Genomic DNA, 22,317 nt, shown 5'->3' on the forward strand with positions numbered 1-22,317 from the left:
GATGCTGCACCTTCTGACCCTCCAGACTGAAGGCTTTCAATCAGGGATTCCCAAACCGTGGACCACCTGCGGCCCGCCAGCTTCATTCAGGTGGCCCACGGCATGTCCACATTAAATACGCGTATCGATTCTTAATTGCATCGCATTAATTGCTCCTTTTATTCCCTATATTGTATGTGATTGCATTACAACCTGAAGTCCAATAAAAATGCAACGTAACAAAGAAAAGCAGCAACGAATAAGTACAATCAGAAATCTTACAGCATTTGGCACAGCGCATTGCAATTGCCACAAAGGGCAGAAAAAGCATTAAGTGTGCCATGAAGCATTAAGACCCTCAGCAATTTTCAAGTGGTCCATTGGGGGGGGGGGGATGTTTGGGAACCATAGCTTTAAATCCATGGCACATAGACAAACACCCCCTCCCGCATCTTTGCTTTCTTTTCGATGTATCGGCATTCAACAGGCTTCCCTTCCAGAAGACCTGTTGACTAGGCAGACTCATCCGCACTCTTGCCTGTTCCGACAGTGCAATGCTTGTATAACGGTGCAATGTCTTGGCTTTGTAGGAACTGATAGCACCTCCAGTGAGGACAGTCTTAGCCTCAAGTCAGCCTGGCAGAAGGAGTTCCTTCAGCCCTGTCAGGAGGCTTCCGTGGCGCACAGATCCAAGATGCAAGAGGAAGACTCAGGCGGCCCTGAAGCAGGAAAGGGCTCCGGTACCACCCAGGCAAGGAGCAGTGGGGGATTCTGGGAAAGAACCATGCAGAAGATTCTGGGTAAAGAGGACACCCTCTGCTCAGATGTGCAGCGCCAACAGCTCAGGCATTTCCGCTACCAGGAGTCCAAAGGGCCCCAAGAGGTTTGCAGCCAACTCCCGCCATCTTTGCCATGAATGGTTGATGCACAAAGAATCAGATCCTGGACTTGACTGTCTTTCCACCAAAGATGGGGAGCTGGAGCAGGGAACGTGGAGCAATGTGGCATCCTGGGGGACACTCAAAATTTAACCATTCTACCCATCTGCCAGTGGCCCTGGCATATGCAAAGCCCAGGCTTCGATTTTGTTGGAACAGCTGCTGCGATTGCGGCTGGTCTTCAAAAACATGCCACAGACCGTGAGCAGGAAACTTGAGGACTTTAGTTTGGGAACCTCTGTTCCACAGTATTGTGATTGCTATATTACTCTGGTACACTTTTAATCCAAGGGTTAGCCAGTTAGCCATGGCTGATGGAAGAAACACTTTAAAGGCTGGCAAATGTATTACTGCATACGATTTCATGGATTACCAAGAATGATGCATCTGATGAAGTGGACTGTAACCCAAGAAAGCTTATGTCAGGTGCTGGTACTGTGTTTTTTTCTTCCTTGTTTTGTTAAAATTGAACTAGGATCTACTTTACAAGGTTGTTGTGGGCATAAAAAACTATGAAATACTTCAATTTAAAACACTATCACAAAAACTATTTACTGTTTCTTTCCAGAGGAGGAGGATAGGGAGAGAACGAAAGCAGGCAGAGGCTACACAACCTTTCTCCTAGCAGAGAAGCAATAGTGACAGCAGGGACCCCTTCTGAACCAAAGGAAGACACTTTTCAGTTTTGTTAGACACTAAGTGTTTGTACAACTGTAATGCAAAAGAAGAAGCTCAGGAGAAAACCGGAACAACTTGGAAACACCTCAGTGACCTCAGTGGCTGCCAAGCAGTCCCATCAGGTCCAGTTGCCACCAGCTATCACCACAAGGAAGGGATAGCATCTGTGACCATCTTTATGGTCAGCATCTTTATGTAGTTTGACCTCACTGGCCGCGCCTAGGCGACCTCATAGCAGCCCTGCCAGGTCCAGTGACCACCAATTGCCAGTCTTTTTATAGTTTCTCTCCTAAGTGAATTCTTTGATGGGAAGTGAGATTTCTCTTGCAGCTGAAGCTCTTTCCACATTTCAAGCACCGATACGGTTTCTCCCCACTGTGAATTCTTTGATGAGTTGTGAGATGGCAGCTCTGCTTGAAGCTCTTTCCACAATCCAAGCACTGATATGGTTTCTCCTTCGTATGAATTCTTTGATGACAAGTGAGGTTTTTCTTCAAGGCGAAGCTTTTTCCACATTCCAAGCATTGATATGGTTTCTCCCCACTGTGAGTTCTTTGATGGGCAGTGAGATGGTCACTCCGACTAAAGCTTTTTCCACATTCTAAGCACTGATATGGTTTCTCCCCCGTATGGATTCTTTGATGGGAAGTGAGAAGTCTGGCGCAGCTGCAGCTCTTTCCACATACTAAGCACTGATATGGGTTTTCCACTGTGTGGCTTCTGTGATGTATACTAAGGCTCATACTGTGACGGAAGCTTTTTCCACATTCTAAGCACTGATATGGTTTCTCCCCCGTATGAATTCTTTGATGGGAAATGAGATGGTCTCTCCGACTAAAGCTTTTTCCACATTCTAAGCATTGATACGGTTTCTCCCCTGTATGAATTTTTTGATGGGAAGTGAGATTGGTGTTCTGACTGAAGCTCCTCCCACATTCCAAGCATTGATACGGTTTCTCCCCTGTATGAACTCTTTGATGAGAAATTAGACTTTTCTTACTGCTGAAGCTTTTTCCACATTCCAGGCATCGGTATGGTTTCTCCCCGCTGTGAATTCTTCGATGGACAGTGAGATGGTAGCTCTGACTGAAACTCTTTCCACATTCCAAACACTGATATGTTTTCTCCCCTGTATGAATTTTTTGATGGACAGTGAGATGGTCGCTCCGGCTAAACCTCTTTCCACATTCCAAGCAATGATGTTTTTTCCCCCCTGTGTGAATCCTTGAATGAAAAGTGAGGTTTTCTTTGCAAGTGAAGATCTTTCCACGTTTCAAGCATTGGTACGGTTTCTCCCTGCTGTGAATTCTTTGAAGTGAATCCTGACTGAAGCTCTCTCCATACTCCAAATAAATATATGGCTTTACCGCCATTTGGGTTTTGTGATGGCCTTTTTTATTCTTGGTTTCCCATTTGTCACCTTCTGCATTGAAGAAAGAAACAGTTATAGCCCCAAATTGTTGAACAATGACAGTTAATGCTTGAGATAAAGGAAGAATTGAAGGGGGGGGAAGATCTTACTACTATATTACTACTTACTTACTATTATATTAACTGTTTCTGCTGGCTGTCATTAACTGATAGCTGGTGTACTATAGACTGTTAGGTTTAGACCTTGGAGATTTGGGTTAACCTCCCAGGTCAGGGATGAAGCTCACTGAGTTGGGTGGGGCGAATCCCTCTCAGCCTAGCACGCTTCACAAGACTGATGTGCAGCTCAATGCAACAACCACGTACATTGGCTTATGACTGTGGGTCGTGCTGGGCAAACAGTTCTCAGCCTAGGCTACTTCACAAGATTGATGTGCAGCTCAATGCAACCACCACATGGATTCACTTCTGAACAGTTAGGTGCAATGGAATGATACAAATTTTATAAAATACGAAAGTTAGGCCCCATCAGTCAGGCAGAAGATGTCATCTGCAGGCAGAAGGCCCCAAGGCCAGCCCAGGACTTCCCAAGCCAAAGCAGTGGTAGGAAACCTCCAGCCTGCAAGCCTAATTATGCTCGGCAGGGAACCCGAGTGGGCCTGTGAGATCCCCCCCCCAAACCTATGACCTCAGGGGTCTGCAGGTAAAGACCCAACTGCAAACAAACAATCGAGAGCTTAAAACGAGCTCCCAATTGTTCCTGGTCAAGCGGGGATCTTTCTGAGTGCCGATCAGCTGATTTTACTTATTTAATTAATTTATTTATTTAAAATATTTCTATCCCGCCCTTCTACCCTACAACAGGGCACTCAGGGCAGCTATAATAAAATCGCACACATATATAATAAAATACACAATGAAAACACAAAACATTACAGTAAATTAAAAATGCATAAAATACTATTAAAATACGTAAAATGCATTATGCATGCACATATAAGAAAGTGAGAATAAAAGAACTTAGACAAATAAAAGATAAAAAACTTAAAACAGTTCTTTGGTTCCTTAGAGTCACCCCTTTGACATCCATTTGCAAGAAGCTGAAAGTGAGATAAATGATTGGCACTAAGGGCCAGTGTGGTGCGGACAGCCAGTGTGGTACAGTGGTTAGAGTGTTGCACTGGGACCTGGGAGATCAAGGTTCAAATCCCAGCTTGGCCATGAAATACAATGGGTGACCTTGGGCCAGTCATTGTCTCTCAGCCTAACCTACCCCAGAGGACTGTTGTGAGGATACAATCGGGAGGTGAAGAACCGTATCTGTACATCCCCTTGAGCTCCGCAGAGGAAAGGCTGGATATAAATGTTTGAAAGTGAACTCTCAGCACCTATCAGCTGCTTGGAGATGACAGCTGGCCTTCAAGGGTGCTCATAGGAAGCCCCTTTCATGTTGTCACCTGATTTCATAATGATGTCAGGAGACTTGACAGGTGCACCTCCCTGCCAGACTGATATCCCCACCCCATCAGTGCCTATTGAAGACCTTCCTCTATCAACAAGCCTTTTAAGCTGAGACCTATCCCAGTCTGCGTCTGTGTTGGCATTGCTTTTTAATATGTTCTTAAACCCTCGCAGAGTGGTAAGCGGCGTTAACGCAGCCGAAGCTCTGCTCACGGCCGGAGTTCAATTCCAACGGAAGGAGGAAGCCGAATCTCCGGTAAAAGGGGTCGAGGTCCACTCAGCCTTCCATCCATCCTTGGTCGGTAAAATGAGTACCCGGCATACGCTGGGGGGTAAAGAAAAGGCCAGGGAAGGAACTGGCAATCCCACCCCATATATACGGTCTGTCTAGTAAACGTCGCAAGACGTCACCCTAAGAGTCGGAAACGACTCACACTACAAGTGCGGGGACACCTTTACCTTTTCTTTAAACCTTTTTAAAAATATTTTTAATCTTAGAAGAGGTTTTGAAAGCTTTTTTAAGAAACATTTTTAAAGATGTTTTTGTTCTAATGTGTCTTAAAGTTTGTTTTGATGATGTTTTAAAGTTTTTAGGGCTTTTGTTTGCCACCCTGGGCTCCTGCCGGGAGGAAGGGCAGGATAGAAATCAAATAATAAATAAATAGTAAATAACTAGAGGACGCATATAGAGAGAGACAAAACAGTAGATAGCTGTCCATTCAACATTACTTGCAAGGGGGTTACAATCCCACACACTGTAGGGGATGTTGTTGAGCCAGATGTGTGTCTGTGTGTGTCTGTGTATACGTATATTATCTATTGTTGTTGTTATGTGCCTTCAAGTCGATTACAACTTATGGTGACCCTATGAATCAGTGACCTCCAATAGCATCTGTCATGAACCACCCTGTTCAGATCTTGTAAGTTCAGGTCTATGGTTTCCTTTATGTATGTATATGTATGAGAGCCAGTGTGGTGTAGTGGCTAAGGTGTTGGACTACGACCTGGGAGACCAGGGTTCGAATCCCTACATAGCCATGAAGCTCACTGGGTGGCCTTAGGCCAGTCACTGCCTCTCAGCCTCATGAAAACCCTCTTCATAGGGTCGCCATAAGTCGGAATCGACTAGAAGGCAGTACATTTACATTTCATGTCTATGTATATGTAACTGAATTTCACATCAGAGGAGTCTTACTGACAGACAGCCTTACCGACAGAGGCCACAATCCCACAGTTCTCCTCCATGACTTCCGTATGCAGCGCCCTCTGGTCAGGATCCAGCAGGGCCCACTCCTCATCCGTGAAATACACAGCCACGTCTTCAAAGGACACCGGACTCTAAAAGAACAAGAAAGCACATTTCGCCCTCAGACATCATAAAGATTATCTGCTACTTTTTGTTGTGTTTTAATGGGATTGTTTCGTCGTGCATTTTAATTATGGATGTTTATTCAAATGCTTCAATGGAGTCGTTTTATTGCAAATTTTAATTCTCATCGTATTTCTATTCTAATCTTTTGCGTAACTGGTTTTTGCACTTTGTCGACTGCTTGGAAGCCTGTCTTAAGCATTAAATGCCACATAAATGAATAAGTAACACTGATAGGGCTACTACTAAAAAATAATACCAGCTACATCCAGAAGGCTAGTTAAGGTGAGGTCATCATTCTCAGGATTTAAGCCTTCCTTGAGTGGCCTTCAAAGCCTTTGTTGAGGGCCGACGTCTAAGAAGCAAAGAAGAGGAGATCCATTCAGACCAAGGGAGGTGAGCAGGAGACAGAGAGAATGATCCTTCCCCTACCTGATCCGGGGAAATAACAGCTGCTTCCCCTCCGCCACAAAGAAGAGACAGGTGAGGAGGACCTGAGAGAGACAACATTGGTGGGAAGCCATGATCACTGAGCTGGGAAACCTTTGGCCCTACAAATGGTGCTGAACTACAATTCCCACCATCCCTAACTGTCGGACACGCTGGCTGGGGACTGATGGGAGCTGAACAGCCCTGCAGTAGTACGCGCTTGTCTCAGAGGTTCAGGAATGCCCGACTTAACTACAGCTGGGTCTTAGAAAAGGCCTTAGATGTTGAGCATTTGCACCCATTTTATATTTCAGTTGTGCAAAAACACCTCTCTTTCCCCCTTTGGGATCTTGGTCACAAATCAAAGTGCTGGTCCCCATGTTTAACCTCTTCACTCATTGTGAATAAGGGCATGTTTGACCCATGGAAAAGGCTGGAGACAAGTATCTCCCCCCCCCAAAAAAAAAAGATTAAAGGAGCCCATGGATTTATTGAATGGTCAACAGAAGGAAACCAAACTGAGACACACCCCATTCATCCTTACCCAGGGGCCTCTGTCTGGTGTCTGATGGAGTCCTCTCTGCCTCAGGGACATCAGTGCCCGTTTCCACCAACAGATCCTTTTCCTGAAAAAGTCATGAGAATTTGAAACAGAGAACAGGGAAGAGGGTTACAGAAGGAATGACAGAGGCACAAACCTAAGGGGTTTTGGACATCCTTCCTTGGATGCTTTCCAAAAAAAGGTTGGGTAACTAGAAGCTAAAATGATGAAACTGAGGTTATCATACTTTGGACACATAATGAGAAGACATGATTCACTAGAAAAGACAATAATGCTGGGAAAAACAGAAGGGAGTAGAAAAAGAGGAAGGCCAAACAAGAGATGGATCGATTCCATAAAGGAAGCCACAGACCTGAACTTACAAGATCTGAACAGGGTGGTTCACGACAGATGCTCTTGGAGGTCGCTGATTCATAGGGTCGCCATGAGTCGTAATTGACTTGAAGGCACATAACAACAAGCAGGGTCCCTACCCGGAAATTTCTGAAGGAAAGGAGTAATAAACTGGATGCAGAGGGCATGATAAAGGGAACATTCTAGTAAAACACGACTCACAGTCTCTACAGCACCAGTATCACATGGACAATGATGTTCAGCGAGTGGGATTTTCTGGTACCTACCCTCTAGGAGTGCAGAGGGTAGGACGTTATGTTTGGCCAGTGTGAATTCTTTCCTATATGGAGGAGGGCCAGGTAGTGCGCCAAGGTAAAAGCTTTTGAATAAAGTCTAGGGTCAGAGTTAAGACCAGCATGGACAGGTGGTTTTGGAATTCCATATAGAATATTCTCTACGTAATAGCCGACTTCGCTTGGGAGAAGCCTAGCGCTAGGATAGTAGCGGAAGAGAAGCCCAGAATGGAAAGTTTAGTAATTAGATATTTTTTCCATTTTGACTGGTACATATCAGATAACATGAGAGGGGCCAAACCGACTGGTGCAAAGATCAGTTTTAGCCAATACCTGAATTTAAGCACCCATATACGAGCCTCAACGGTAGGCAGGCCAGCTTCAAGGCGTAGGTTGGCATTTGGGACACATGCGGGAGTGCCCAATATGTTCCTTAGAAACTTAGTTTGAATAGTTTCAAAGTAAGTATAGCCGCCATAGACACTTATCTGGGCGCCATATAGTAATTGGGAGATGACTTTAGCAGAGAATACCTGCAGCACGGATGGAACGACTTGCCCGCCCTTTGTGTAGAAGAAGGAGATTTATCAGGATAAAACTCTCTCGCACCTGCTGCTCTGCCTGCTTCTCATCCTCTGCCTGGCTCAGGAGGAAACCTTCTGCCAGGGCCACCGCCTGGGAAGTGGTCTCCGCTCCACATTCCCTCACCCAGCTCTCCATCTCCGGAGGAAGGACAGCCAAGAACTGTTCCAGGATCACCAGGTCCAGAATCTGTTTCTTTGTGTGTTGCTCTGGCTTCAACCACTGATGGCAGAGACGGTGGAGTTGGTTGCAAATACCTCGGGGGCCCTTGGCTTTCTGATAGTGGAAATGCCTGAACTGTTGTCGCTGCACATCTGAAGTGAGGGTGTCCTCCTCACTAAGGACTTTCTGCACATTTTTTCCCCAGAATCCCCCACTGCTCCCATTCTTGACGGCATCGGGGCCTCTGCCTGCCTCAGGGCCAGCTGAGTCTTGCTCATCCATCAGTGCTCCAAGTAAGACTCCAAGAGGTCTGAAGAAACTCCTCCTTCTTCCTCTAGTTTCTGTCTATCCTAAGTGGAGGCGCAACCTACAAAGCCAAGACATTGTTCTGTTATAGCATTACTAAACTATCAGGAGTGAAACATTTCATCTGCATGAGTGGGGATGAGTCCAGCTAACAACCAAGTTTTCTCCTAGATGACCCTAAGGTGAGCTTGTGGAGAAGTTCCTTCATGCGAGGGCCCATGGATTAAAGCCTTCAGTCTGGCTGGGGGTCAGCAGATGCGGCATCCCTCCCCCTGGTAAGCGACTAGAAATAGTTTGAAATGAAAGCTGAAGAAGCCTTAGTTGATTAATTTTCTGACTTGTAGGCAGTTTAATATTTTTAATTATATACTGCAAAACAAAACAGTGTTTCTGCCATGCATGCAAAATCTGGTATACTGCTTCTGTATATGGAGGTTTTATTCCCATCACAGCTACTCATATTGCTCGTGCTGGACCAGGCCGTTTTCCACCTTCCTTTCTCTCTGTATCCTGTTATACAGGCTCACTGGCCAAAGAAAAACATCACATCACCTTCTAACGGCCTTCCAAAATTATATAAACCTATCACTAACTGGGGCCGTTCTCACCTATGGCCTATAAAGCTCCATTTTCAGCCTGTGACCATTTAATGCCTTTGAAACCATTGTTTTAAATTCCCTTTTAATAAAACCAGTTTGTTTATTTCCTTAGGAGTGGGGTTTCCTGGCTCTAAAAGAGCCCCAGTCCTCAGTAGAGTCATGTGCTCACTGTCAAAAGAGCCTCTCCACGTGTCAGGGGGTTGCAGGTCCGAAAGGGATCACGAACCCCACCCCACCCCCACGCTTGAGAGAAACCAGTGCCTGATTAACTGGGGAGGGTGTGGGCAGGTCGGCAAAAATTCCAATCAAAGACCAATTGATGAGTCTCTTCCACGGGTCAGCTCAGCAATTCCCCCCCCCGCTTTATTTTACTTAATTAAAATCAATGTTGGTTTTAAGTGTGATTTTTGTGATTGTTTCCTACTATAGATTTTCCACTGTAAATCGATTAACTATTTATTGATTACTGTAAATAAAATGGCAATAAAGCCTCTTTTTAGAAAAAGAACATCACCGACGCAGGCCTACTTTAAATCCTCCCTCCTCCCCACCGCCCCGCATTTCAATGGGGTGGGGGCTCCTGGTTTTGCAGAGAGGAGGACATCAAGACGCTCCCCTCCCCAGTATGCGTGTTGTGTGTGGGGGTCCCGGCTGGATCTGCTACCCAAGCCGCCTCCCTACGGGGTGACATGCATCCCGCCCCATTTTCTCTGCCTGCCGTTGGGATCTGAGCATCCCCCCACCCCAGGGGTCTCCAACCCCCCTCCTCGCTTTCCTGCCTTGCACCTCCTCCTGTGCCCCCTCCTCCCGTCAGCCCTGGGACCCCCCCCCTTCACCCCAGCCGCACGAACGTGGCGGGGGCCTCACCGGAGAGCAGGACGGGCCACCTCTGCGGAGCTTGGAGGGGGGAGGCGCCACCTTCCTCCAGGGAGGAGACGTTGAGGGGAGCCCCCTCCCTCCTCCCAAATCCCCTTCCTCTCTAGGAATGGAGTTGAGCTCACTTTAACCCTTGGAAGGATCTGCTCTCTCTCTGCGCCTCTCTGCAAGCCGAGGAGGAAAGGGCACATTGCATGCTCAGAGATGGGAGGATTGGGGGGCATCTCCTCCGATGCAAAGGGAAAGAACCTGGCAGCGAAGGACCTGCTACTGGGTTTGCTGCCCCCACCCCCCCAGCTGGAACTCCTCCCAGCTGAGCGGAGACCAGTAGCGTAGTGGCAAATTCGAAAGTGCGGGGTCCCTTCATGTTCGACACTCACTTTTTGCTGCGGGGTGAGAATGAGATCCTCGGTAATGCCTTCTCCCACAACAACAGACGGAGAGTGTTAGCTGCTGAGAAGAGTGTTCTCTGTGGCTGACTCGCCTCCTTTCACTCTGATTGCCTCCAGTCAGCAGGAAAGGACAAGGAAGCATGTGCAAAGACTCTTCTCAGTGGCTAACACGCTCCCCTTTCATTCTGATTGCCTCACAGGATGCTAGAGACATTGGGATCCTGCTCCCAAAAAAGTAAAGGGTCTAAGAACACCCCCCTCCCCAAGAGCCCAGACAACTACACCCCTGGTGGTGAATAGGAAAGCAAAATGTTTCTGCAGATCGTGGATGAGTCCAGGTCAAAGGGGGCTCCAAGGGTCAAGAGGCTGAGGGGGACTTAACTCACAGACAGTTCAGGTTCCCAAGTGAAGGTGGCAAACTCAGGACAAAGGAGGGGGACCAAGGAGGTTTGGAAGTACAGCAGCCCCCTCACTTCTACCCCCAACTGGTTGGATGGTCCTGCCCTACAGTATTCAAATAGGAATTACCTGAAGTGAAGGGCTGCATGCTTCTTTCTTTCCTGTGTGCCTTTCTTTAGCCCAGCAACGTTTCCCAACCATTTGGGTCCCCAGATGTTGCTGGACAACAGTTCCCATCATTCCTGACCATTGGCCCTGCTGGCTGGGGCTGGTGGGAGTTTATAGCCCAGCAACAACTGGGGACCGAAAGGTTGGGAAAGGCTGCATAGTGGATGCTTTGCCCTAGTCTGCCCTTCTGGAAAAAATGTCATTTGTATGGTGAGATTCCTCCACTTGGAGATGCAGAGAGGAAAGAGTTAAAAGTGGGGAAAGGTGGGGTGGGTGGGACATTTTTGGAGGATGAGAATGGGAGGGGGGAAGCACCAGACTCCCTCTGTCCAAATGCAAAGAGGAGCCCAAACTCCATTGTCTCCTCCCTTGCAGGATCTTCTTGCAACCCTCAACAAACCTCTTTGCTCTGTTTGGGGTGTCCTGGTGCAGAAGAAGGTGACTTGTTTTTATGTATAGAAGTGCCATCAATTTCACCAGGTACAGAATACAGAGCCATAGAAGCAGGAAAAACAGATCCCTGCCCTGGGGAACTTCTGGTGTCCATTTTGGACCTGCAGGGTTGTTGTTATATGCCTTCAACTCGATTTTGACTTATGGCAACCCTATGAAGCAGCGACCTCCAATAGCATCTGTTGTGAACCACCCTGTTCAGATCTTGTAAGCTCAGGTCTGTGGCTTACTTTATGGAATCAATCCATCTCTTGTTTGGCCTTCCTCTTTTTCTACTCCCTTCTGTTTTTCCCAGCATTACTGTATTTTCTAATGAATCATGCCTTCTTATGATGTGTCCAAATTATAACCACTAGTGATAGTTCTGGTTTAATTTGTTCTGACACCCAATTATTGGTCTTTTTCGCAGTCCATGGTATGCGCAAAGCTCTCCTCCAACATCACATTTCAAATGAGTTTATTTTTCTCTTATCCGCTTTTTTCGCTGTCCAACTTTCACATCCATACATAGAGATCGGGAATACCATGGTCAGAATGACCCCGACTTTAGTGTGCAGTGATACATCTTTGCATTTGAGGACCTTTTCTAGTTCGGTTATAGCTGCCCTCCCCAGTCCTAGCCTTCTTCTGATTTCTTGACTATTGTCTCCTTTTTGGTTAATGACTGGGCCTAAGTATTGCTAATCCTTGACAAGTTCAATGTTCAAATTCAGAGGGAGGCAATGGGAAACCTCTGAATACCTCTCACAATGAATAAATAAAAATATAAGGGTGTAATCCCAAGCATGTTTATTGGAAAGTAGACTCCAAAACAATCAAGACATTATTTAGAGAGCGTGGGTGGCATTCAGAGCTAGTCCTACACAGAGTAAACCCACTGAAGCTAATGGGCATGACTAACATTCTTCAGAGAACGTATGTTTAGGACAGGAGTATTAATGCAAAAAAATGGAAATGGACTGCCTTCAAGTTGATCCCGACTTATGGCGACCCTATGAATAGGGTTTTCGTGGTAAGTGGTATTCCGAGGGGGTTTCCCATTGCCACCCTCTGAGGCTAGTCCTCCCCAGCTGGCGATGGCCTGCTCAGCTTGCCACAGCTGCACAAGCCAGCCCCTTCCTTGTCCGCAACTGCCAGCTGGAGGGCAACTGGGCTCTTTGGGACTATAGAGCTTGCCCACGGCTGTGCCACTCACTGTGGGGGTGATCTTTAGCTGGCCCTTGACACCCAGGAGTTGGACTTGATGGCCTTATGGGCCCCTTCCAACTCTACTATTCTATGAGACACGAGTGGGGATTTGCACTCACAGACTCTGGACTCCCAGCCAGGCTCTCCTCCCCACTGTGCTATACCAGCTTACAGCTGTGTAAAATCTGGGGCAGGGCAAGGGGTCCCCAGGTTGGCCCAGGGCAGATCTGCTTGCTGGGTGGCTCCTGGATTAGGGCCATGGGGCCGATTCAATGGGGCTGTGCCTTGCCCCAGTGGCTAGCATTATTTATTCATTTTATTTAAATGTATTTATTTGTATACCACAATGCCAAAATAGACTGCGAGTGCTCTGTCATGCCTGTTCTCACATACCTGTGCTTCCCGTTCCTTCCTCTGAAAAGAAATTGAGGTTTTTAAAAAAGCAAATAGGTTTGCAATACTAGGCATGGGTAGGTAGCATTGGGCAGGTACGAGCTGGCAGCACCATGGAGATAATATGCACATAGGGACACGATACTTGGGGAAACCGCAGCCACTATAGCAGGTATCATTCCTATCAAATTCCGGTGGGCAGCTCCAGGAGTTTTCAGGCTAGCCACCTTTAAAATTTCTTTTTCCAAGAAGTGAGGGGAAAATAAAAATATCTCATATTTATAATATTCACTGGGGTTAGCGATTGGAAATAATGATAATTTGGGGGAAAGGTCATAGGTCAGTGATAGACCATCTGCCTTCAATGCAGGAGGCCCCAAGTTCGACCCCCAGGGCATCTCCAGGTAGGGTTGGAAGAGTCTCCCGACAGAAGCCGTGGAGCGGTGCTGCCAATCAGTGTAGGCAATATTGTGCTAGATGAACCAATGGTCGGACTGTTTTGAATGACAGATCTAGACAAATCTCTACAAATCAATTCTGGACTAGCTGAACTGCTGTGTAGACATTTGTAGCTGCTTCAACCTGATCCAGACAGCAAACAAATTGGCCCGAATCAGCCCAATGCCGTTTGGGATTCAGGAGAATCTGGTGCAGCCTCCCCAAGGGTGTCAGTGCCTGATAACATAACACTGAAATGCAAAGCATTCTAGAAAGAGCCTTTAAAAAAGGAACCACATAATTAAAGTGTGGAATTTATATTATATATTATTTATCTATAAAACAGTTTAAAAAGTCCTTTATTTCTAGAATACATTAGCCATTTGTCAACCAATGCTTCTAGGGAAATTAGAGAAGACATTGCCTAATTCTTATGTGATGTCAACGCTAACGTCTGCAGTATCTGAGGGTAGTATTCAACTAAGTCCTACTTATGGTAGACCCATTGAAATTAATGAACTTAAGTTGTTGTTGTTGCTATGTGCCTTCAAGTCATTTACGACTTATGGCGACCCTATGAATCAGTGACCTCCAAGAGCATCTGTCATGAACCACCCTGTTCAGATCTCGTAAGTTCAGGTCTGTGGCTTCCTTTATGGAATCAATCCATCTCTTGTTTGGCCTTCCTCTTTTTCTACTCCCTTCTGTTTTTCACAGCATTATTGTCTTCTCTAGTGAATCATGTCTTCTCATGATGTGTCCAAAGTATGATAGCCTCAGTTTCATCATTTTAGCTTCTAGTGACAGTTCTGGTTTAATTTGTTCTAACACCCAATTATTTGTCTTTTTCGCAGTCCATGATATCTGCAAAGCTCTCCTCCAACACCACATTTCAAGCGTTGATTTTTCTCTTATCTGCTTTTTTCACTGTTAGTCATGTCCATTAATTTCAATTGGTCTACTCTGAGTAGAACTAGCATTGAATACCACCCTTACATGCACAGAAGTGCATACTAACAGAAACAGGAAATACTATTTACATTGCAAGAAACACTATTTATTTAAAATTTTTCCATCCTGCCCTTCTACCCTATAGTAGGGCACTCAGGGCGGCTGACAATAACATCATACACAGGGAATAACACAAAAAACATTAAAATAGATAAAAATACATAAAATACAGTACACTTCAAAGGGAGCGATATTAAAATGGGACTAAAGGGGTAAAACTGAAAAAGGGAGAATAAATAAAATCAGTTTCAGGCTATACACGACATTAAAATTACAAAATAAATAATACTACAACAAAGAATGGCCTAAAGGACCAATTTTCTACTACATTAGAATGCTAAAGTTAATTGTTCAGATTTTATAAGGAAAGTGAACACATACTGGCAATCTAGCGGCCTCCTCTCCTCCAAGCTTGGTTTCCCCCATGCAACCCATAAGAAGAATGCATGAAACACATCTGAATACTGGTGCGATTATTAGGGGTGTGCTGGCCAGAATTCCACTTGCCCTTCCCTCGGCTGAAATAAATTAAAAAAGCAGCTCGATCTCCGATTGCCGGAATTTCCCCTTCCTGGACTGTGAATGAGCAGCCATTTTTTGGTGTCCCTAAGATGCAGCATGTTGAGGGAACAAAAGAACAGGTTTGGATATTTTCCATTGCAAGCACCGCCTTGTGCTTTCCTTTCCTTTTGCGAACAAGCAAAGAACCAGATTTTTAAATAGATAAGCAACTAGGGAGCAATTCTGTGCACAAAGGTACCTGCAGGTACTGAGATTGCACCCTTCCCCATAATCAGTATGTAATCACCGCCCAACTTGGCTATATCTCCATAACCTCATTGGCTATGCCTCCATGGCCCCCTGGCGACCCTGCCAGGTCCAGTAATCACCACTCACCAGTGCATTTATGGTTTCTCTCCTACATGAATAGTCTGATGGGAAATTAGACTTTTCTTGAAGCTGAAACTCTTTCCACATTCCAAACACTGATATGGTTTCTTCCCTGTATGAATTCTTTGATGGGAAGTCATATTACTCTTCTGAAAGAAGCTCTTTCCACATTCCAAGCATTTATATGATTTCTCCCCAGTGTGAATTATTTGATGACGATAGAAACTTTTGCTTATGTTAAAGCCCTTTCCACATTCCAAGCATTGATATGGTTTCTCCCCACTGTGAATTCTTTCATGAGCAGTGAGACTTGCCTTGCAGGTGAAACTCTTTCCACATTCTAAGCATTCATATGGTTTCACCCTGGTGTGAATTCTTCGATGGCAACGGAGGTTTGTGCTTCTATTAAACCTCTTTCCACATTCCAAGCATTGATATGGTTTTTCCCCTGTATGGATTATCTGATGGTAAGAGAGTTGAGAGCTCCGACTGAAGGTCTTTCCACATTCCAAACATTGATATGGTTTCTCCCCAGTGTGAATTCTTTGATGTCTAGTGAGATGGAAGCGCTGACGGAAGCTTTTCCCACATTCCAGGCACTGGTATGTTTTCTCCCCACTGTGAATAGTTTGATGACAATTAAAGTTTGTGCTTCTATTAAAGCTCTTGTCATATTCTAAGGATTGATATGCTTTCTGGCCAATATGAATTCTTTGATGACGATGAACATTCGTGCTTCTACTAAAGCTCTTTCCACATTCCAAACATTGATATGGTTTCTCCCCTGTGTGAATTCTTTGATGGGTAGTAAGATGGGAACTCTGAATGAAGCTCTTTCCACATTCCATGCATTGATACGGTTTCTCCCCAGTGTGAATTCTTTGATGGGCATTGAGACTTGCCTTGCAAGTGAAGCTCTTTCCACATTCCAAGCACTTATATGGTTTCACCCCGGTGTGAATTCTTTGATGACAATGGAAGTTTGTGCTTCTATTAAAGCTCTTTCCACATTCCAGACATTGATAAGGTTTCTCCTTCGTATGAGTTCTTTGATGGGAAGTGAGATGATGCTTCCAGCGGAAGCTCTTTCCACATTGCAAGCACTTACATGGTATCTCTCCGCTGTGAATTTGTTGATGGGATCTTTGACTGAAGGTCTCTCCACACTCCATATGTTGACACGGCTCTCCAGCTGTGTGGATTTTCTCATGATCTCTCTTATTCTTGGTTTCCAGTTTGTCACATCCTGCAAAGAAGAGAGAAGCTGATTACAGCCGTAGGAGGAAATGGAGTCTCGAATTACTGAACAATGACAACCCTTGTGATAAAGGAGGAACTGAAAGGAGAAATGGGAGCCAGATCTTACTAGAGTCAATTGCTTCTATTGACTGTTTGGACCATGGAAACCTGGGTTCAGCTTCCAGCTCAGGGATCAAGCTCAATGGATGGTCTTGGGCCAATCACGCTGTGTCTCAGCCTAGTCTACATCTCAAGGTTGTAGTGCAGGTAAACGGAACAGCCTCGTGCATGCTCTTTTGAACTTTTAGGAGCAACGAAGGGATACAAATAAGAGGTCAGATCCTATCATTCTCTGGCAGAGAATATAATTTGTATGTAGAGGGTCCCAAGGCCAACTCCTCACTTCTACTGCTAAGGCAGCTATGGGGGACCTCTGGCCTGCAGGTCTAATTAGGGCCATCAGCATCCTAATGTGGTCTGTGAGGTTGTTTTGCCCAGACCTGTGACTTCCAGTGTGGGCAGATAAAGACGTGGCTGCAAGCAAATGATTGGGAGCTTAAAATGCACTCCTGATTGTTTCTTGGCAAGCAGGACTCCCTCTCAGCGCCAATCAGTTGATTGGCCCTGACAGAGAGCCCCACTGGGATTGGCTGCATTAAGGTGCTCCCCAACAGGAACTCCACAGTGCACTCAAAGGGCTCTCAGAGCTGATCAGCTGATGGCCACTGAGAGCCATCACTTTAAACTGCCTATAAAGCACAGTGAGGCCAAATATCAAAATACAAATAATTTGTTTTTTTGGGGGGGGAAGAGAAAATGGGAGGAAAGGCAGGGGCAACAATTAAACACAACACGGGTTTGTAAATAAAATAATTAAATCCCATCTATTTTTATTAGGTACATGTTACCTGCCAGACCAGAGTCTTGGCTTTTAGAACATGGGCAGAATTCTTTGCAAAAGGCTTGTTCTGAAAGAGCATCTTTGGACTCCTGACCCAATGATCAGGAATGAAAAAGCCTGACATATTTACAGAAATGTGTGATCAGTAAAGCCTGCCCTTTTTCTGACATGCTGTTTAGCCCAATCAAGAAATCATCTCCATCTCTCATTGGCCAAGTAGAGAACAACTGGTTCCATTTCCTTAACAGCTCTGAAACTTGTATTTCAAAAGACTGATCACTGTTTGGAAGGACATAACTGGAATAAGCCAATTCAGAGACAAAAAAAAAAGAGACAGCTGTCCATTCAAAGTTAATCTCCAAAGAGTTATAATCCCAGATTCTGCAGGTGGCGCTGTTCAGTTACATCAGAACATTGGGATTTATCGTGAATATAATTACTTGAATTTAAAATATGTTTTATGATCCAACAGGAAACCTTACTGAGAGAGGCCACGATCCCACAATTTTCCTCCATGACTTCCGTATGCAGAGCTCTCTGGTCAGGATCCAGCAGGGCCCACTCCTCCTCCATGAAATGCACAGCCACGTCCTCAAAGACCACTGGACCCTAAACGAAAACGGAAACATTTCCTCCTCACAGGCAGCATAAAGATTATCTACCAGGGCTGGGCACTGGATTTGGCCAAGGTGTGAGCCAAATTGGGCCTATCTGGAGGGATGCGGGTGTTGGTCAAGTCAGGTTGAGACAGCCACGGATTACTGAAGGGTGGGATGGATGGCCCAGGGCGATCCAAGGCTATCAGGGGGCAGGGGAATCAGGCAAGGAGGAGGGTCAGGCATCAGGCAGGAAAACCCACAAACGAAGGAAGGAGCCCAACACCACCTGACTCCACTTCCTACCTGGTGCTCCATAGTCTCAAGAATCACCTTGTGAGGGAGCACCCTGCAGAATCCCCTTTCTGCAGGCCGAGATGGGGCAAGGAAGTGACACAGCCTCTCCCCCCAGCCATATGTTTCACAACCGTTTTCAAAAAACCCAAATTAAACATTGGCCCCGCCTCCGAACTAATTCGGGACTGGATGCAGGACGGGTGGTCCCCGGGTTGACCCAGGGTGGGTAGGCCTGTTAGGGGATCCCCAGGTCAGAGCCTCAGGGCAGGGCAGAGGGGCTCTTGCACGGCCCAAATATCTACTGCTAACTCCTGTGCTGTTCTTATGGGATTGTTTTGTTGTCCAGTTATTTACGGATGTTGGTTTTTAAAATTTTAATGACATTGCTTTGTTTTAATGATGGGCGTTTCTGTTTTAATCTTTGTGCGACTGGTCTTTATACGTCATAAACTCCTTAGAAGCCCATTTTGGCATTAAACAGCACACAAAATATATTAACAACATTTGAACAATATTCACAGGAGTAAGTTATGTGCCTTCAAGTGGATTATGACTTATGGCGACCCTATGAATCAGTGACCTCCAAGAGCATCTGTCGTGAACCACCCTGTTCAGATCTTGTAAGTTCAGGTCTGTGGCTTCCTTTATGGAATCAATCCATCTCTTGTTTGGCCTTCCTCTTTTTCTACTCCCTTCTGTTTTTCCCAGCATTATCATCTTTTCTAGTGAATCCTGTCTTCTCATTATGTGTCCAAAGTATGATAACCTCAGTTTCATCATTTTAGCTTCTAGTGACAGTTCTGGTTTAATAATACTAAGTAACATTAGGTATATCCAAAAGGCTAATTAAAGTGAGGTGGCTGGTCATTATTTGGGTGGTCAACAAAGCTTTCATTGGGGCATATTTCAAAGAAGAGGACAGAAATTTGTTCAGGACCAGGGGGATGAGCAAGTATACAAGCACTGAGGCTGCCCCCAGCCTTCTCTCCCCACTGATCCATCCCTCTACCTGATCTGCTTCCACAGCACCTGCTTCCCCTCCATCACGAAGTTCAGATGGCTGAGGAGGTCTTGCCAGCATCATTTCATCCCCTGTGAGAGACAAAGGTGGCGAGAAGCCAGTAGCACACATTCGTCTCAGAGATTCAGCAATGCACACCGAACTACACATGGGCCTCACCATCGCTCCCCCTTTGGGCTATTGCCCACAAATCAAAGTGCTGGTCCTCATGTGCAAAGTAGTGAAATGTAAATAAATGTGTACTGTGGAAAAGGCTGGAGATGATTACCCGCCAACACTGAAACAGGGAGACCAAATTGAGATAAATCCTGTTCATCCTTACCCAGTGGACCCTGAATGGTATCTGATGGAGTCTTCTTGGCCTCAAGGAAAGCAGTGCCCATTTCTGCAAAGAGATCCTTTCCCTGAAACAGTCATAAGGATTTAAAACAGGGGATGGGAAGAAGGATTAGAAAAAGAATGACAGAAGCACAAATCTTGAGGGTTATCTGATAACCTTCCTCGGATGCTTTCCAAAGATGTTGGGCAATTAGTCAAGAATTTTGGGATACTCGCCCTCACATTTTTTGTCCCTGTTGATTATCTTGATGAAACCTTCTCACCTGCTGCTCTGCCTGCTGCTTCTCCTCTGCCTGGCTCAGGAGGAAACCTTCTGCCAGGGCCACCGCCTGGGAACTGGTCTCCGCTCCACATTCCCTCACCCAGCTCTCTATCTCCACTGGAAGGATAGTCAGGAACTGCTCCAGGATCACCAGGTCCAGGATCTGGTTCTTCGTGTGGCACTCTGGCTTCAGCCACAGACGGCAGAGATTGTGGAGTTGGGTGCAAACTTCTCGGGGGGCCTTGGCCTCCTGATAGCAGAACTGCCTGAAATGCTGTCGCTGCACATCTGAGCTGAGGATGTCCTCCTCACTCAGGACCTTCTGCATGGTTCTATCCCATAATTCCCCATTGCTCACAGCCTCAGTGGTATAGAAGCATCTTCCTGCCTCAGGGCCAGATGAACCTTCCTCTTCCATCTTTGATCCGTGTGTCAAGGAAGCCTCCAACAGGAACTATTTCATCTTCTGCCAATTGCTTTCCCAAGGTTAAGACTGTCAACGGAAGCGAAGCGCATGGCAAACGTTTGGTTGCAGTTTGCTTTGGTTGATATTACATCTTTATCTCTTTCCTCTTATCATCCACAATGGTGTTTAGATGGTTGTGTAAGGCCATTCCTCCTATTGGATGGAAGATGAAATAATTTAAAACAATATTTTTTACACACACCCAAAAAGAAAGGCTAAAACTGTCCAAGTCCTAAAAGCCACAGGATTGTTCTCTTATAGAATGATTATTGATTTATTTATTTATTACCATTATTTTTACCACGCCCTTTTTCCAAAACTGGAACTCACGGCGGCTTCCAGATAAAAGCACATATAATTAAAAACATACAAAAGTTTAGATGAAAACAGAATTAAACTATTTACAGTATTAAAACCATTCATACATACAGTTAAAATAATTCAAACTCAGTTGAAAATAATACAATTAGACAATAGCAATGCAGCACCCTTCAAGCCCTGTCCTGAACAGCCTTCAGTTCCAAAGGCTTGTTGGAATAAAAAAGTCTTTGCTTGCCGACGGAAGGACTGCAAGGAGATTACACTTTCAGGAGAGGAAAAAGTGTGGATGAGTCTGGCTAGCAAGGGGGCCACATTCCTCCATGCGAGGGCCGTAGATTAAAGCATTCAATTTAGTTCAGAGACAGAAGGTGCAGCATCTGCCCTGCTGACCTTTGCCTGACAAGAATGAGAAAGATGGCCCAATGGTCTGACTCTCTTTTTTCCTTCCTATCTGGTTTTTAGGTTCCCCCAAGAACCCCTTCACTGCTGCCATGTTGTCCTTCAGCCTCACTGCTACACTGAAGTTGTGTTAAATGCAGGCTGTCACTCAGCGGGAGAAATCTTAGTTCATTATCTGACTATACACATTTAGTTTATTTAGAATTATCCTTAACTGTTGCTGGAAAACAAAATAGCATTTCTTCCTTGCACCTCTAGATCTGATACACTGCCGCTGAAGTCTTCTGCATTCGATTCCTTTGAATGAAAGACCACCAGTCATTCTCAGTTGTGCTTCCTATCCAAACACAAAAGATTCCCTCAACGTTAACAATACCACTGCCTGATAAGCGGGGGGGAGGGGGAGGAATTCCAACGGAAGTACAATTGAGGATTCACTGCCATGAGATCAAATCAGCATTGCAGACCTACTTTAAATCCTCTCCAGCAGCCCCCTATATATACATCAAAAAGGGCCTCTTGGCTTTGCAGAGAGGTGGATCAGTGGTAGAAGATCCGCATCCTGATTTGGGTGCTCTGGAGGATCCCGGATGGATCAGCTGCGCAGGCCCTCCGTGCATCCTCCCCTTGCAGCCCTGGTCTTCCCCCCCCCCGCTTCCCCCCAATGCACAAAACGGGGGCGGGGCGAGGCTCACCAGATCCCAAAAGGGGCCACCGATGCAGCGCTTGGGAGTGTCAACGGCCACTTTCACACCCCCAAATGAGAAGCCCGGAAGGTTGGAGGCGCTTTTGCTTTGGAGGACCCCTCCCCAAATTCCCTTCGCTCTAGGAGTCTAGTCCTCAACCCTTCGCGTGCCGAGCAGAAGGCTCACCCGCTTTCTCCCCGCGTCGCTCTCGAAGCAAGAGCTAAAGAGTTGGAAGGTTTGGCCTCTTGCTGAGACTTCCAACACTTCAGGTTCCCAAACGAACACGGCGATGCAAGGGTGGGAGCGCGGATTCCATACGACTTCTCCCCCTCCTCCCAAATACCCTTCCTCTCCAGTAGGGTTGCCAGGTCGGAGCCATCCAAAAACCTGAGAAAATGGGGCGGGCCCTAGTGATGTCATGGGGTGGGCCCTAGTGACATCATGGGGCGGGCCCTAGTGATATCATGGGGCGGGCCCTAGTGATATCATTAAGCACGATACATTGTATCAACCACAGTT

At 45.9% G+C, this 22,317-nt stretch overlaps 2 protein-coding genes and 1 long non-coding RNA gene across 6 annotated transcripts in view; 1 reads left to right on the plus strand and 2 right to left on the minus strand.

Moving 5' to 3' along the window:
• The window catches only part of LOC133381641 (zinc finger protein 420-like), a 37,382-nt gene extending 27,380 nt beyond the window's left edge, over window positions 1-10,002 (minus strand). Inside the window, exons 1-6 of the mRNA XM_061620988.1 lie at window positions 9,930-10,002; window positions 8,023-8,524; window positions 6,770-6,851; window positions 6,229-6,290; window positions 5,639-5,765; window positions 2,179-3,018 (exon numbers count right to left, since the gene is read on the minus strand). Coding sequence (XP_061476972.1) covers window positions 2,179-3,018; window positions 5,639-5,765; window positions 6,229-6,290; window positions 6,770-6,851; window positions 8,023-8,439 — 1,528 coding nt within the window. The 5' untranslated portion in view covers window positions 8,440-8,524; window positions 9,930-10,002. The remainder of the gene's footprint in view (window positions 1-2,178; window positions 3,019-5,638; window positions 5,766-6,228; window positions 6,291-6,769; window positions 6,852-8,022; window positions 8,525-9,929) is intronic.
• LOC133381648 (uncharacterized) lies at window positions 8,433-18,796 on the plus strand. Its single transcript, XR_009761705.1, has 3 exons — window positions 8,433-8,738; window positions 16,507-16,777; window positions 17,884-18,796. It is a non-coding gene; the product is annotated as an uncharacterized LOC133381648 (long non-coding RNA).
• LOC133381590 (zinc finger protein 883-like) lies at window positions 14,419-22,191 on the minus strand. 4 transcript variants are annotated; one of them, XM_061620901.1, is made up of 7 exons: window positions 21,985-22,191; window positions 21,365-21,449; window positions 19,928-20,545; window positions 19,648-19,729; window positions 19,314-19,396; window positions 17,894-18,020; window positions 14,419-16,517 (listed from the first exon to the last, which is right to left on the minus strand). In XM_061620901.1, exons 3-7 carry the CDS (start codon window positions 20,342-20,344, stop codon window positions 15,286-15,288), a joined length of 1,941 nt encoding a protein of 646 aa, XP_061476885.1. In that variant the 5' UTR covers window positions 20,345-20,545; window positions 21,365-21,449; window positions 21,985-22,191; the 3' UTR covers window positions 14,419-15,285. The 4 variants fall into 4 exon arrangements, with proteins under 4 accessions (XP_061476885.1, XP_061476884.1, XP_061476882.1 ...); XM_061620900.1 differs by having other exon boundaries at window positions 21,328-21,449; XM_061620898.1 differs by lacking the exon at window positions 21,365-21,449.
• Window positions 22,192-22,317: the final 126 nt, after the last annotated feature.

This window comes from Rhineura floridana, chromosome 3 (genome assembly GCF_030035675.1).
Source record: "Rhineura floridana isolate rRhiFlo1 chromosome 3, rRhiFlo1.hap2, whole genome shotgun sequence".
In the NCBI taxonomy this organism is placed as follows: domain Eukaryota; kingdom Metazoa; phylum Chordata; class Lepidosauria; order Squamata; family Rhineuridae; genus Rhineura; species Rhineura floridana.

Excerpts from the sequence above, each read along its gene's own strand:
- LOC133381590 (XM_061620898.1), bottom strand. The coding sequence starts at position 20,344 with ATGGAAGAGGAAGGTTCATCTGGCCCTGAGGCAGGAAGATGCTTCTAT. Across the intron at positions 19,730-19,927 it reads AGCAGCAGGCAGAGCAGCAG|GGAAAGGATCTCTTTGCAGA; the intron begins GTGAGAAGGTTT and ends TGACTGTTTCAG. Across the intron at positions 18,021-19,313 it reads GTGCTGTGGAAGCAGATCAG|GGTCCAGTGGTCTTTGAGGA; the intron begins GTAGAGGGATGG and ends GTTTTCGTTTAG.